The 14326-nt window shown below is 42.2% G+C and overlaps 4 protein-coding genes across 5 annotated transcripts; 3 read left to right on the forward strand and 1 right to left on the reverse strand.

Annotated features, from left to right (window-relative positions):
- The first annotated feature begins 247 nt into the window (after window positions 1-247).
- Window positions 248-2495, forward strand: acot8 (acyl-CoA thioesterase 8). Its single transcript, XM_058083370.2, has 6 exons — window positions 248-465; window positions 728-864; window positions 937-1162; window positions 1281-1438; window positions 1529-1720; window positions 2144-2495. Exons 1-6 carry the CDS (start codon window positions 281-283, stop codon window positions 2260-2262), a joined length of 1017 nt encoding a protein of 338 aa, XP_057939353.2. The 5' UTR covers window positions 248-280; the 3' UTR covers window positions 2263-2495.
- A 528-nt stretch (window positions 2496-3023) lies between these two features.
- On the reverse strand, window positions 3024-3777 carry LOC131135863 (uncharacterized). Its single transcript, XM_058082249.2, has 2 exons — window positions 3596-3777; window positions 3024-3513 (listed from the first exon to the last, which is right to left on the reverse strand). Exons 1-2 carry the CDS (start codon window positions 3618-3620, stop codon window positions 3056-3058), a joined length of 483 nt encoding a protein of 160 aa, XP_057938232.2. The 5' UTR covers window positions 3621-3777; the 3' UTR covers window positions 3024-3055.
- A 700-nt stretch (window positions 3778-4477) lies between these two features.
- On the forward strand, window positions 4478-7767 carry ift52 (intraflagellar transport 52 homolog (Chlamydomonas)). 2 transcript variants are annotated; one of them, XM_058076425.2, is made up of 14 exons: window positions 4507-4613; window positions 4984-5034; window positions 5103-5190; window positions 5297-5426; window positions 5517-5592; window positions 5669-5740; window positions 5828-5954; window positions 6036-6119; window positions 6182-6250; window positions 6330-6484; window positions 6761-6848; window positions 7146-7254; window positions 7330-7475; window positions 7537-7767. In XM_058076425.2, exons 2-14 carry the CDS (start codon window positions 4997-4999, stop codon window positions 7576-7578), a joined length of 1224 nt encoding a protein of 407 aa, XP_057932408.1. In that variant the 5' UTR covers window positions 4507-4613; window positions 4984-4996; the 3' UTR covers window positions 7579-7767. The 2 variants fall into 2 exon arrangements, with proteins under 2 accessions (XP_057932382.1, XP_057932408.1); XM_058076399.2 differs by having other exon boundaries at window positions 4478-5034.
- A 560-nt stretch (window positions 7768-8327) lies between these two features.
- Window positions 8328-14305, forward strand: mybl2b (MYB proto-oncogene like 2b). The gene is made up of 15 exons (XM_058089094.2): window positions 8328-8614; window positions 9016-9112; window positions 9184-9255; window positions 9336-9428; window positions 9870-10090; window positions 10175-10304; window positions 10382-10441; window positions 10623-10835; window positions 11084-11356; window positions 11437-11579; window positions 11659-11758; window positions 12486-12596; window positions 12813-12923; window positions 13006-13134; window positions 13351-14305. The coding sequence occupies exons 1-15, from the start codon at window positions 8595-8597 to the stop codon at window positions 13477-13479; spliced, it is 1902 nt and encodes a 633-aa protein (XP_057945077.2). The 5' UTR covers window positions 8328-8594; the 3' UTR covers window positions 13480-14305.
- Window positions 14306-14326: the final 21 nt, after the last annotated feature.

Below are 14326 nucleotides of genomic sequence, written 5' to 3' on the forward strand. Positions count from 1 at the left end.
CAAAGTTATAAAATATGAATCGATTCCTTTTTATTACATATTATAAATAATAAAAAAAATTATTCGACCCAATTCCGTTCATACGATACGTTAAGTACATTTGTATGTAAATCTGATTTGATACAAACATAAATCCTTAACTGTGCTGCTGCGTACTACGTCATCGAGTCGTTCCCTCCAACTCCTGAAGGCAACATCCGGGTACTGGCGCCGTACTTTTCGGTGAGCACTCCAAACGCAAAGTGAAAGTGTCCAAGTTCCCGGAAGTCGCGTAACAAACATGGCGGAAGATAAAGTGGCAAGTGTACGTCATGCTAGCGGTGATTCTACAACAACCCCCATGTCAACACAGTCAACAGAAGATGAAAACACGGAGAACGTTGTTCCTAAATACAGCCAGGATCTAAGGAGCGTCTTGGTTACCAGCGTTTTAAACCTGGAGATGCTCGATGTAGACTTGTACAGGTACTTATGGGCTAAGACGTCATACCACAGCCATTGATTCCGGCTTTCTAAATTGTATGTCTGGTAAACATACTTACATCTATTTTAAAGTGTCAATGAATAATATTTTAACATGGCAAATAGCCGCAGCTGTCATTAACTTCTTATACACTATCCTAGTCATTCCCTGGCGTTTGATGTGGCTCAGATCATATATGTTATGATGCACTGTAAACCGCCATAACTGCAAGTATTATCAGTTGTGTCTTAATTTCTTCCCCAGGGGGACACATCACTGGGTGCCCCGCACTCAGCGTTTGTTTGGGGGACAAATAATCGGTCAAGCCCTGGTTGCTGCAGCCAAGTCTGTCAATGATAATCTGTATGCCCACTCTCTACACTGCTACTTTGTCAGAGCAGGTAAGATAGATCTTGACAAAGTGCACTCAGAGAAGGCAAGGTGCATTGAACATTTTCATCGTTCCTGTTTAGGGGATCCGAAAGTTCCCGTGCTGTACCAGGTGGACCGCACTAGAGACGGTCGCAGTTTTACGGTGCGCTCTGTGAAGGCCATCCAGCATGGACAACCTATACTGATCTGCCAAGCGTCCTTCCAGTTGTTGCAGCCAAGCCCCGTTCAGCACCAGTTCACCATGCCGGTGGTCACACCGCCAGAGGAGCTCCTTACTGTGGAGGAACTCATCCAGCTTTATCTCAGGTAGAGAGACTGATCATTAACTTCAAATTCCTGTACTTTTGTGGGACTTGGATGCCGTCAAAGGAACAACTGTTTTCTATACACATCAATGTAAGATTTGTCAAATGTACCCGTACAGTAAACCCAACCTGGCTGAACATGCAAAGCAGGGCCTTAACAAACTTCTGGCAAACGAAGTCCCCATTGAGATCAAGCCTGTAAACCCTCCACAGTTTGACAGACTTGCCGAAGCAGACCCGAAGAAATTATTTTGGGTTCGAGCACGTGGATACATTGGTAAAGTTCCCTTATTTGACATGATGGAAGCAGTTTCGGTGTCTGATGTATTTAAATGTGAGATCTGGTATGTTTTGTGTTTGTGCACAGGTGAAGGCAACGTGAAGCTGCATTGTTGCGTTGCTGCTTATGTGTCAGATTTTGCTTTTTTGGGCACCGCAATGCTGCCTTATCCCAACTACAGGGCCAAGTTCTCGGCCTCCCTGGACCACGCCATGTGGTTCCACAACACATTCCGCAGCGATGAATGGATGTTGTACGAGTGTGAGAGCCCATGGGCAGGTCAGCATCTCTTTCACTTTGCATTGGTTGCGATGACGTTCAGCACACGAGAAATTGATCGACATTTACAATTTCATGGCTTCTATCATGGTATTCATGGTTCAATACGGCCTATTATTTGTCATAAATATGCACATTTAAGCATGAATACCAGTTTAAGGTATTCAGAAGTCTCATGTAAAGAGGCTGTGATGTCATACAGCTATCTTGTTCACAATGTTTTTAAGGACATTGCCGCCATGTTTATAAAAGACCCGCTTCTTTTATTTTTGGTTTATGGGCAGCACGATGCCTCAGGAGCATGGCAAACTCATCCCCAAAGCCTGGACGTCAGGCTGATTAGAGACTCAATTGTCCTAGGTGTAATGTGAGTGGATGGGTTTTTACCTGACCTGAATTTTGTATTCGTGGTTTATCCTACAGGAGGCAGCAGAGGGCTGGTTCAAGGCCGTTTGTGGCGAAGAGATGGCGTTCTGGCTGCCTCCTGTTCTCAGGAGGGCGTCCTCAGAGTCAAACCAGCGGCACAGCCCAGCAAACTCTAGACACCAGTCTCACCGTTTCGTAGGTTTTGTATTTTTAACAAAATAATTTTATTGAAAATGTACATACTTTATTTACAAATTTAAATATTTGAGTAAATGATGCCTGTTTATTTATTAAACAATATTAAGCCTAATCACTGTCAGTGTTAGAGATTTTCGCCTTAAACCACTACTGTGAAACGTCTGGGTACTTCATTAAATTGCATGTACTTTCAATAAAACGTTTTTCTAAAGAGTACAATTATCTTGGAACAATTGTTTTGTCAGCTTTTCAGACAGCTGTGTTGTGTAATTGATCGGTGTAAATCTATACTGCTATAAACTGACTAATGAAGTTTAATCCCCATAGTGTGCCTGTAGATGTACTGAAATTAAACAACTGTAGGTCAGCTGGGATAGGCCCCAGCATACCCCCACTACCGTAGTGAGGATAAGCAGTATAGAAAATGGGTGGCTGGATTGCAAGCCTTTGTATCATGCTGAAAAACTAGATGCCGTATACATGTACGTACTTTTACATGTATCAGATGTTTTACATTCAATGCACATTTACCTGATTGCAATATTTATCCGCTTTTCAATGAATTTGCAGAGACGGTGGCTTTTGAGGTTTCTAGGGTCAGTTGCTGCTTACCATGGTAGGGCGCTAAACGGTACTTAAAAGTATATACATTCAAGCAAACTCATACATATTAAACTTTATTAATTCTTAAATGACATTTGTTTAAAAAAAAAAAAAAAAAAAAAAAAGGCCACCATCTTGGTCAACCAGTTGATGAACGTGTAGGCCAAGTCAAGGAGAAACGTCCGGTCTATGCTGTAGCTGACATTGCGGTTTTGGACTCCACACGGTCTCCAAAGTGCTCGAGTCCATGAAGAGTTTGGGGCTGTTCTCAGACTTGATCAGAGACACATCCCAAGACATTTGCGAGGCCGTAAGGTCATTGTACGACTGGTCAATACGAGCAACCGCTTTTTGCTTTTGAAGGAGAATATAGGGAGTAGATGACTTGCCCTGTAGTGGTACCCTCAGGTGACAGTTCTCAGCGTCTTGGTTGTTCAAGTCACTGAGGGAAGATGCCTGAGGTGGAGATGCCAGGTCTGAGGGCACGCAGAGAGATGCCAGGATGGGGGGTTTGAAATCAGAACCATTGGCTGATATCGACAGCTGGTCCAGTGATGGTAGACTCTGCTCCCCAAAGAACTTCCTGTCCAGCTCTGATGGTGAAAAACACTCAAAACTGCTCATATCTAAAAGAGAAAATGTTATTTAAAGTTTATTGAATAGATGTGAATTATCAACATAGTGGGACAGATGTTAATTAGACCTTACCTTTAAGAGGACACATTTTCTCCATTGTTTTTTTTATTTATTTTTTGTCAGCCAGTGAGAACAAACTGAATTTCAGGCAGCTTTTAAGTGTTTGAAGCTACTTGATAGCTGATTGACTCAGCTGGAGGCAGATCAAGTCATCAAGAGGGGGCGGAGACACCTTCGCAACAGGAGATCAGACACATTCTCACCAGAATTCCATTTTTAATTTAATATATGGGGGTGATCAAATTTTGCGATAGAACATTGTGCGTTCTATCGTTAAAGAATGCAAAACAGCGCGAAGACCATTGCACATCCGTGTTCATTTTCGGATGTTTTGCTGTTAAACTTCAAATTAAGAACAGCACTCTTTGAGTACTCTTTTGAGTACTGGCAGTTGGAAGGAAATACTGTGCATTAATTAGTAAGACATCAGATTATTTCGATGGTGTGCACTGCTTGTCGTAAAAGTAAGCAATCATATGAGAAACTCAACGAATGTGCTGCTCTTACTTTGAAGTTTCGTTACAAACATCCGCTCTGAACACGGAAGTACAATGCTCTTGGTGCAAACAATTTTGTGTTCCCTAGCACAAAGAATTTTGAGTTATTTCGCAAACGTTTTGTGAGCTCGAGCAAAAGTTAATCATTTTCCATTAATTTTCCCCTGGGTTACTTTAAGAAATAACATTACGATTAATCCCTGTATCTTATTGCTTATTTTAAGTAGCATTCTTGTTTCTCGGCGGAAATACATTAAATAAACATTTTGAAAGCATAAATATTACTCACATTGTTAAAATGTAGTTAATTCTTATTAATTTAAATATAGTTTTTTAAATATTTATTCAAGGCGTTTTTATCATTGAGATTGATTTCAATAAAGTTGTTTTTTAAAAAAAACTACAAGTGGACGAAGAAGAAGAACCGACGAAGAAGAAGTGGTTGCTATGTTAGAGTAGTGCATGGTAACCAATGTCTTCCACAGTTCCTCGACACAAGCAGCTCTTTTGGATACGTGTCCTTACTGATAAAAGTATGTTATTGGTAATGTTGCTCGCTGTTTATTGAAGTAATTGGGCAGGACGGAGTACATGACTTAATCGAAAGCTAACGTAAGGTTAGCTATTAGCTTAACAGCTAGTCATGATTTACGCGTCCTTTTAGCAAGCTTATTGGCTGCATTATAGTCATGGCGGAATGTTTACCGTACTGACCCGATCCAATGTTACATTTAATCAAGCAAAAACCGTTCCAATTAGCAATATAGCGAGGCTTGGTTCTTTTTGGGTAGATGCTTAGTAAAGCGAATGTTTAGTGATTAAATGTGAAAAAAATATGGAGAAGGAACAGCACAATACGGTTGTATTCAATGCCTCAAAAAGGGAGTTATTTACCACCCACAGTGGATACAAATCCATGCAGAAGCAGCTGAGGACTCAGTGGAAAATTCAAAGGTAAGGATTCATGACTTAAGACCTACTGGATTCAAATCCACTGTTTTATGAACTGTTCTCGCTCCTAGTATGAAGGAAGAGCTGTCCTTGGATAAGATGAAAGGTGTCAAGTTGTGGATAACTGCTGGTCCAAGAGAGAAATTTACAGCATCAGAGGTGAGATATGAAATGAAGAAAACCCGGTAATTGTTTTGTTGTCATGGCTAAGGTTGTATGCACTTAACTTATGAAAAAAATATTCCACACTGCTGTTTCTTTTTAGCTGGAAGTACTGAAGCACTACCTGGATGATGGAGGAAACGTCCTTGTCATGCTTGGGGAAGGAGGAGAAAAGAAATTTGACACAAACATCAACTTTCTCCTGGAAGAGTTTGGAATTATGGTTAATAACGGTGCATATGAATATATTTTCCCATGTCATCTTTGTAGTTTGTCATTTTGAGTTGATGTTGTGACTAATTTATTTCTTTGCTATATCACAGATTCTGTTTTTCGGACCAGGTATTACAAATACTATCATCCAAAGGAGGCGCTTGTGTCTGATGGTGTATTAAACAGGTTTGTGGCAACTTTAGAAGCGTATATGTTTTTAATTGCGTGTCATACTAACAGATTCTTCCTGTTTCTTCTTAAGAGAGATAAGTCGGGCTGCCGGCAAAGCAATGATGGGAATAAGTGAAGATGAAAACATTGGGAATAACACTCAGTAACTGGTTTATTTTCATACATGTACACAAATGTATATAAATACAATGTTTACTTTTTCTTTAAGTCTTCATCTTTATTTTTGCAGGGCTCTATCATTTGTGTTCCCGTACGGCGCAACACTCAACGTGATTAAGCCAGCTGCGGCTGTTCTTTCAACTGGCTCCATCTGCTTCCCCCTCCACAGACCAGTGGTGGCTTTCTATCAAGGAAAGGTCAGATATCTTAAAAATATTTGGTATGCTCATTCCATGCATTGCTCGGTGACACTAAAGTATTCCTTGCCTCTCATTTAGGAGGCGGGCAAATTGGTGGTCGTGGGTTCCTGCCACATGTTCAGTGATCAGTTCATAGACAAGGAGGAGAACAGTAAAATCCTGGTGAGTGTGGAATTACGCAGCATTTCGCCAATCTCCGCTATTTATTCTCTGTGTCGTTGCAGGGTGTCGTGATCCAGTGGCTGATGACTGACAGCATCCACCTGAATCAGATCGATGCGGAAGACCCAGAGGTGAGGCTGTGCAATTCACAGGAGAGTGATTCACAGAAGAATTGTTTGGAAAAATTGTTTTGTTGTTTGTGCAATCTAGATCACAGATTACACCATGCTGCCGCACATCGGGTGTTTGTCGGAACAGCTCACGCAGTACTTCCAAGAGGGAGATGAAAACCCCCGGGACTTCACGTCTCTTCTGGATGTTTCCTTTTTCAATCTGTCCACCGACACTTTACCCCAAGTCATCAGGTAAAATTGTCACATAAACACATTCAACGGTATTCAAAGTGTGGAGTTCATAGTTACACAAATTATGAACTCTGCAATCCACACACTCACACAATTGAATGAGAAAGTGTCTCCAAACTTTTGACTCCTAGCGTATGTTTACAAAAGTATGTTCTTCTCCATTTTTCCTCAAGCTACTGCCCGACTCACACGTTGGCAACCCCCTGCAATGGAACTCCTTATGTCTTCCACAGTTGTTTTTTTCCCTCATTGTTAAGATTGTCTTGTTTTCCACAGCGTGTATAAGCATCTTAATGTCAAAGACGAACCGCTTCAGCTCATCGCACCACAGTTTGAGACCCCTCTGCCTCAGCTACAACCTGCAGTAAGTGATAACAAATGCACCACTTGTGCAAAACATCAGCACACGGACATTAGGCGTGACGTTGACCCAAGCACGCTAAGTAAGAGTGACAACATCGTCTGAGCTGTCATCATGTCCAAGTGATCACACACACACTCATGTACTCTTGTTTGTCATCCTCTCTCACACACACACACACACACACACACATGTAATTAGGTCACTTAAACTGTTAAACAGTGTCTCCCTTGGGTGACAAAAGAAAAAGAGTTTCATTTTGTTTTTGAAGCGCTCTAAACACCTTTTTTAACCTTTTAGGTCTTTCCTCCAATCTTGAGCGATTTGTCCCCCCCGACGCTGGATTTGTTTGATTTAGATGAAGCATTCTCCTCCGAGAAGGTGCGCCTGGCACAGCTGACTAATAAATGTAAGTAGAGTCTTTTGAAATAGAATGGAAAACAGCATATGTTCAAAGAGTGACAGATTTAAATGCTGCTTACAGGTACAGATGATGATCTGGAGTTTTACATCCGGAAATGTGGCGAAATTCTGGGTGTGACCCCCAAGTTGGACAAAGACCAAAGGGATGCAAAGCACATACTGGAGCACATTTTCTTTCAAGTAGCAGAGTTCAAGAAACTCAATCAGGTGAGAGCGTTGAAATATATATTTTATTGGCGTCATCTTACATTGTGTTGTATTCTCGCAGGAGCACGATGTCAACACGGAGGCACGCTTCACCCCATCTTGACTGCGTTCACATTACTCTAAAAATTACAGTCATAAGAATTGATTTCATATCAACTGTCACGACTATGATGATGCTCTTTGAGACTTCAAAGTGGTCAGGTTCATTTTTTTATGAGCTTAATATTTTATACACATTTACATGGAAAATATATTGTAAATATTCCAGCAAATAAAGTCATTGATACTTCCATTAGGTCTTGTTGTGTATATCCTTCATGAATGTGGGGAGGTATTGGTGTGTTCATGGTAGGTGAACGGAAGGTTAGCAGTTTGTTTATTGTCCTGTATCTCACTGTTACAAATGCTTCCAACTGAGTGCTGATTGAGTGTTTGGCATTCTGAATCAGTTTATCCATCCGGTTTGTGTCTTTTTTGCTGGTGCTGCTCTCCTAACAAGCCACAAGTACAGGAAACTGGCAACCACAGACTGGTTGATTTCCAGCAGCTTGCTGCACACAATGAAAGACCTAAGTACTTAATAATACAGCAAAAATGCACTTTTTAAAGAGAAAATGTTGAAATTTTGCCATTACCCTTTTCCCATATAACAGGTAATTAATGAATATTTAAAACGTTAAATCACTGTTAACATTCATTCATAAATTACATTTATGACGGTATTTCGTTACTAATTACTTTTTGGGAAAGTATCTAGCGGCGCAACTCCCCTGTTTGACCACTACGTGAAAAAACGGCGCTGTACCACTTTAAGGTTTCATTGCACACGGCTGTTCTCTACGCGCACATGTACTGCGCACCTACGTCACTCGCTCGCTTTCAGGGAAGAGGAAGAGCGCGAGATAGGAATACAAGAGCGCGGACAGACGGGCGCGCAGCCACAGTTGGATGGGTGCATTAGCCGTTGCTCAAAACATCAGAGAGCCACCAAAACCCACCTCTGGCCGCACATAGAAGCAACAGGCAGCCGAAGAGAAAAAACAAAACATTGATGTACATGTCATACAGGGGCAGTTCGACAAGCCGTCTGGTCGTAAACAACAGAAAAACGGGTGGGACATGTCCTGGCGGCCGCGCGGGTAAGTTGCTAATCTTTGTTAACTAAATTCACTTCATCATCGAAAACTTATTTGACAACCAAAACTCGTTAAAAAAGTGTCCGTTTCGACGTTGTACGTAAGACATCTGGTTGACTAACGTGAAACGTAAACTTTAAAGAGAACGTTTGACCTCATTGACATGCTGTGGGTACCAACCGCCCTTTTCCGGAACAGCACTTGTAACTCCCGGGTGATTCTTTCTATGCTTTCACAGGTTTTCAAAAACATCAAATTTTTACCCAAACGTCCTGTACTTGACAAGCAGCCGTTTGCTTTATGATTTAACCGTAAATCCTAAATAAATCGTAAACAAACCAAGCTGGGATTTCTTGTCTACGCGTTGAAACTCAACAACTGTGTGAATGTCCTTTATCACTCAGCGAAGATGGGGAGGACACCATGCATCCTGACACTGACTCGGATGTAGCAGAGCAGAGGGAGGGTGGCAAAGTGAAAGTGAAGTGGACACAAGAGGAGGTGACCTGACACCGCCGTCACACTCTCATCATGCATCCACATCTTGTTAAAGGCATTTGCATCTCTGACAGGATGAACACCTGAAGGCACAAGTTCAAAAACTGGGACAGAATAACTGGAAAAATGTAGCCATGCACATACCAGTGAGTATCAGAACAATATTGTTTATAAATACGGATTTCATATGTATAGTGGTGTCACCCCGTGTCTTTGTTTTGTTTAGAATCGCACTGAACACCAGTGTCAGCACCGCTGGTTTAAAGTTTTGGATCCCGACTTGATTAAAGGCCCATGGACTAAAGAAGAAGACGACAAGGTATGGTAGGGGGTCCAAAGTGTGGCCCCGGGTGCCATTTGTGGACTGTGACTGTTTTGAATGGGCACATTCTACAAAATCACTAAATATGGAAGAAAAATTAGCAATTTTGCGAGAATAATATCAAAATATTAGGAGACAACACTTCACAAATCATGCATAAGAGGCAGAGTTCCAATGCTACATACAGTCCCATTACAATGTGTTCATGAGCAAGGCAAACGGGTAACACCGAATCTATTTGTGGCGTCCAAGACTCGTCATAGCGAGCCGCCGCAAATCAATGAATGTATAGGAAACACTGCTTAAAGCAAGACACACTCCACACCTTAATCCAGCTGACACGGCTCTGAAATTCTTCTGTCGGTTCTGTCCACGGTATCAAGCTAAGTATCTTGGTATTAGTCCGTTGTATCTTAGATTTGCCCCATCATCCTCCAGGTCATCGAGCTTGTAAATGTCTATGGAAACAAACAATGGGCAGTGGTTGCCAAGCATCTGAAGGGAAGGCTTGGTAAGCAGTGTAGAGAGCGCTGGCACAACCATCTCAACCCCAGTGTGAAGAAATCTTCATGGACGGCCGAGGAGGACCTCATTATCTATAAGGCTCACTGCCTGCTCGGAAACCGCTGGGCTGAGATTGCAAAGCTGCTGCCAGGAAGGTAAATGTGCTATAAAAGGGGTCTGGCTTTGAAACCATTGCCAAAAGACACTCTTACCTTCTCGCTGGAAATATTCCCCAACAGGACTGATAATGCGGTGAAGAATCACTGGAACTCAACCATTAAGCGCAAGGTAGAAATGGGCTTCTACACACGGGAGGATTTTACGCTGCGTGAGGTCGAAGAACTGTTAGCTCGTGTTAAAGATGTCCAGGTGGGCTGTCATGTCTGAAATGATCCCGTGTGTTTGCATCGGTGTATATTTATTATATGTGAACACTGATTACACAGATGCTCAATGGCTGTCAAGAGGGTGCTGGTCGCGACCCAGGGCAGGAGACGCATCCCCCAGTAAGGAACTACTCACACAATATAAGGAAAATGTACTTTTGAGGGAATTTTATGTATATAAAATTATATATAATTTATGTATATAAAATATAATTTTATGTATAAAAATATGTATATGTTCTCTTTATTTCATATGCATGAAATATACAATAAATTATATTGCTGTGTATATCTCCAACAGTTCCAAGGAATGTCAGACTCAGCCGCTGTTAATGGAGACCCCAACGAGGAGGCAGGTCCTTCGCCTATAGCCCCCTCCCCAAAAGATGGTTCCAGTCTCATGTCTGAAGCGGACAACATGGGAGAGATGAATTATACCAGCTGGGTGGTGGACAACTCTGGCTTTCTTTCCCCCACTGGGCCCCTGAAGGAGGTCCTCGACATGGTCGATGGGGTAAGAATAACTCATACCCCCCCCTCAAAAGCCCCAAATTAGAAAACCTTTGTGCATGAAGTATTTGGAATGTTCCTGTTTAGACACAGTTGCGACTTGTGACCTCACTTATCCAAATTATTATTTTTTTGAAACATACAGTACGACACGGACGTACTGTATGCAACATAGCCATGTCATAGAATGACTGTAATGATTGAAGAGAATCTAGTGTGGTCACTCCCTAAGATGCTTCTTTGTTCCTGCAGGATCTCGATGGCTGGTGTAACCTAGAAGCCTTTGACTTGGCTGAAGATAGCCCAAGCCCAGAGCGCCACCAGTTCCGTCTGGAGGGCAGCGCCCTGCAGGAGTTGAGCAAAGGAAGCAAAGGAGAACTCATACCTATCTCCCCTGGCGGGGTCACTCCCCCCTCCATCCTGAGTCACAGAGGTCGCAGATACGTGGCCTTGTCTCCTGATGCTAATAGTGCAATGACACCTAAGAGCACACCAGTGAAAATTCTACCCTTCTCACCTTCTCAAGTAGTCCTCTGTTTTTCAAGCTTTGATGTTGCCACTGCGAAGGAGCAATGCAGTTTCTCACCTTCTCGATATCGTTACAGTTCTTGAACCTGTGGACCAAACAGGATACTCATGACCTGGAGAACCCATCGCTCACCTCCACGCCGGTGTGCAGCCAGAAGGCCATCGTTACCACTCCTCTACAGCGAGACAAGACCCCCATCACTCAAAAGGAAAACTCGGTGTAAGCGCTCTCGAACTCAGATGTGATGGCCGACGATGCCCAACCGAGTGTCACGCGTTGGTGGTTTTTCTTCATGTAGATTTGTCACACCCAACCACAAGTCCGAGCTCTGCACAATGCCACGCACTCCGACGCCGTTCAAAAATGCCATGGAGAAGTATGGCCCTCTGCAGCCTCTGGTAAGCTTTAATCTAGGTGCTTGTTGGCTTTACGTGGCGCAGATGCCAACATCTCACAACCACTGCCGTTTCCACGACGGACAAGTGAAAACAGAATTGGTTGTGGGCGTTTGCTTTACCGACTACCGGCCCAGCATGCATACGGTATTACATCATTGTCATTTATGCAGAGAATTTCCTTTTAACATTCCTGCCGCACCTGTAAGCAAACTTTTCCATTATTTACTGGTTTCTTGGCATGTAAACATACCATGTTAACTAGGGTTGTCACAAGATTTCTTAGTCAGCGCAAAATATATTGAAGTAAATGACTGAATCACGCAGTAAATGAAAAGGAACCTCATCTCCTGCCTCCAAACAGGCAGTGGTAGGCTTCACTTTGTGCATTGGTTTCAGCACTTTGGCGCATTTGTTACATAGAAAGAATAACGGCATGAACGAAGTAAGCCCTTTTGTGCGTCATATAGCCTCTATGTCTCGGTGGGTGGAGGCGGGGCTCCCAGCATACACACAGAGTGTAACATAGTAGAAATTAAATGAGTAAACTACAGTATATTGTCTTTTTAATATATATTTTCATTGCATTTTTTGAATAGTAATGTTAAAATGTCATCTTGTGTATCGTCTCTTCTCATGAACTGAGTTGAACTGAGTGCCGCGTGACAAATGTAGAAATGTAGACGCCGACCGCACTCGATTCATATTTTAATTTTTTTTGTTGTGACAGCCTCAGACTCCGAACCTTGAGGATGACATCAATGAAGTCATCCTAAGAGACGTCGGGATGGACTTGACGGTCCAACTTCCAACTCTTCCTGAGCAAAGACGCAAGGCAATGGTAAGTCTGACAGTTATCTGCTACGTTATCGTTTCTGTTGGACCATCGAATGGTACGGCTCCCGATCGGTTTTTAATATTTTTAATTGAGTTCCCATGTTCCCACATATTAGTATCTAATAAGATTAAGATTCAAAGAAGGGGTCCTCTAAATAAAATTCTACATAGACAACTTCACGACCCACTTTGACCAAAGACATACTTGCCTTATTCCTAGCATCGACCTCCTGTGAAGAAAGTGCGGAAGTCACTGGCCCTAGACGACTGCCAAATGATGCCCACATCCAAGCGCAAAACTAAGAATGAAGCCAGATATTGCAGCATCAAGGTAACACTGTGAGAAATATTTGTCACACTTAATAAGCATATTTCATTCATTGTTTGTTTTGCTTTCTCCCCCTTGCTTACAGGAAGAGCCTGTGATGGTTCACTTAAGCTCCTCAATTTGCAGTAAAAGCCGTGAAAATATTTTGGATCAAGGTTTCCTTGTGGGTCCGTGTGACAGCACTATATTTCCTAGTGCGGTGCCTCCAGCTCCAGTAAGTCCCATCCTGCGATGAATGCATACATGAGCTGATTGTGCTCTCCTGAGAGGGAGAGAAGACTTATGGGAGGAAGTATTCTTCAGACTCTGTTATGAGAGTGTGTACGTCCTTAACACATAATGCCGTAACACGAGGACCGCCTGTGTCATTCATTCATCAACTGTTTTAAATCGTTTCCTCCCGAGGCCTAATGCTATTCTTTCTCATCAGATGTCCAAGGAGTGGGAGACAGTTGTCTGCGGGCGAACCAAAGATCAGCTCATCATGACAGAGAAAGCAAGGCGCTACCTTCGCTCCCTCAAATCCCACGCTCCCAACCGAGCCCTGGTGTTGACTTAGCTCGCTCGCACCTTTGTACCAGCTCGTCACACAAACACAACACGGTTCCGTTGTTTGCCGTCGTAGCCCGTTGTGAAGACGGGCCTTGTAAATGTAATAACACATTTGAACAGTGTACCTTAAGTCAATAACTTCAGTAGTGATACATTGAAATAATATCAAGGCTTTTAGATTGTGTTTCATTCCAAAGGCCTTTTTAAGGCCTGAAAACAAGATCATTCAATTGCCCTGTATCGACAGTCAAGCAGTAAGAAAAAAAAAGAAATCATTGCTGTCTGCTTTTCAATGAAAATTCTTTTACATTGCATTTGGCGTCTGTAATTTTTAAAAAAATCCTTGTGCAAACTATACTTGGCTTGTTTAACATCCAAAAAAACGGTTGTGATCTTGTATGTGGTGTTAATTTGAATTACATGAACATTGTCTCATATATCCACACTAAAACTACCAACTGAAGTGACTACAAAGCCATCAAACAGTTGCATGTGGTAGGCAACGACTGGGTTGTGAAGTCAGGCCTGCATGGAATGTTTCAAATTTATAGACCAGGTTAACGTGTGTATATTGTAAATATTCAATTTGTGGGATTTGTATACTTTTAAAGTGTGTCTCATCTTAGGCCTTAAATACATGCTCTTTGCAGACATAATAGAAACATGTTAAAGCCTGTTTGTAAGTCTTATGTAAATGTTTGATATCTAAATGGAGATGTTGAATTGAATGGAACTGACAAGTTATCAGATGAGTATAGTCCATAACTTCTAACTTCTATTCCTCCACGTTGGCCACAGCGCTTCATCCACATTAATGTTCCATTGCATTGTGTTAAACATCTTTAAATAAAATA

Source organism: Doryrhamphus excisus, linkage group LG11, assembly GCF_037039965.1.
Source record: "Doryrhamphus excisus strain RoL-2023G ecotype Guam linkage group LG11, RoL_Dexc_Guam_v1.1, whole genome shotgun sequence".
In the NCBI taxonomy this organism is placed as follows: domain Eukaryota; kingdom Metazoa; phylum Chordata; class Actinopteri; order Syngnathiformes; family Syngnathidae; genus Doryrhamphus; species Doryrhamphus excisus.

Bases quoted from the DNA above. Each gene is read 5' to 3' on its own strand.
- ift52 (XM_058076399.2), top strand. From the start codon at position 4,916: ATGGAGAAGGAACAGCACAATACGGTTGTATTCAATGCCTCAAAAAGG. The intron at 6,485-6,760 runs GTAAAATTGTCA...TGTTTTCCACAG, and splicing joins ACTTTACCCCAAGTCATCAG to CGTGTATAAGCATCTTAATG. The intron at 7,476-7,536 runs GTGAGAGCGTTG...GTATTCTCGCAG, and splicing joins AGTTCAAGAAACTCAATCAG to GAGCACGATGTCAACACGGA.
- mybl2b (XM_058089094.2), top strand. From the start codon at position 8,595: ATGTCCTGGCGGCCGCGCGG. The intron at 9,429-9,869 runs GTATGGTAGGGG...ATCATCCTCCAG, and splicing joins CTAAAGAAGAAGACGACAAG to GTCATCGAGCTTGTAAATGT. The intron at 10,442-10,622 runs GTAAGGAACTAC...TATCTCCAACAG, and splicing joins GGCAGGAGACGCATCCCCCA to TTCCAAGGAATGTCAGACTC.
- acot8 (XM_058083370.2), top strand. From the start codon at position 281: ATGGCGGAAGATAAAGTGGCAAGTGTACGTCATGCTAGCGGTGATTCT. The intron at 1,439-1,528 runs GTAAAGTTCCCT...GTTTGTGCACAG, and splicing joins TCGAGCACGTGGATACATTG to GTGAAGGCAACGTGAAGCTG. The intron at 1,721-2,143 runs GTCAGCATCTCT...TTTATCCTACAG, and splicing joins GTGTGAGAGCCCATGGGCAG to GAGGCAGCAGAGGGCTGGTT.
- LOC131135863 (XM_058082249.2), bottom strand. From the start codon at position 3,620: ATGGAGAAAATGTGTCCTCTTAAAG. The intron at 3,514-3,595 runs GTAAGGTCTAAT...TTTCTCTTTTAG, and splicing joins GAAAATGTGTCCTCTTAAAG to ATATGAGCAGTTTTGAGTGT.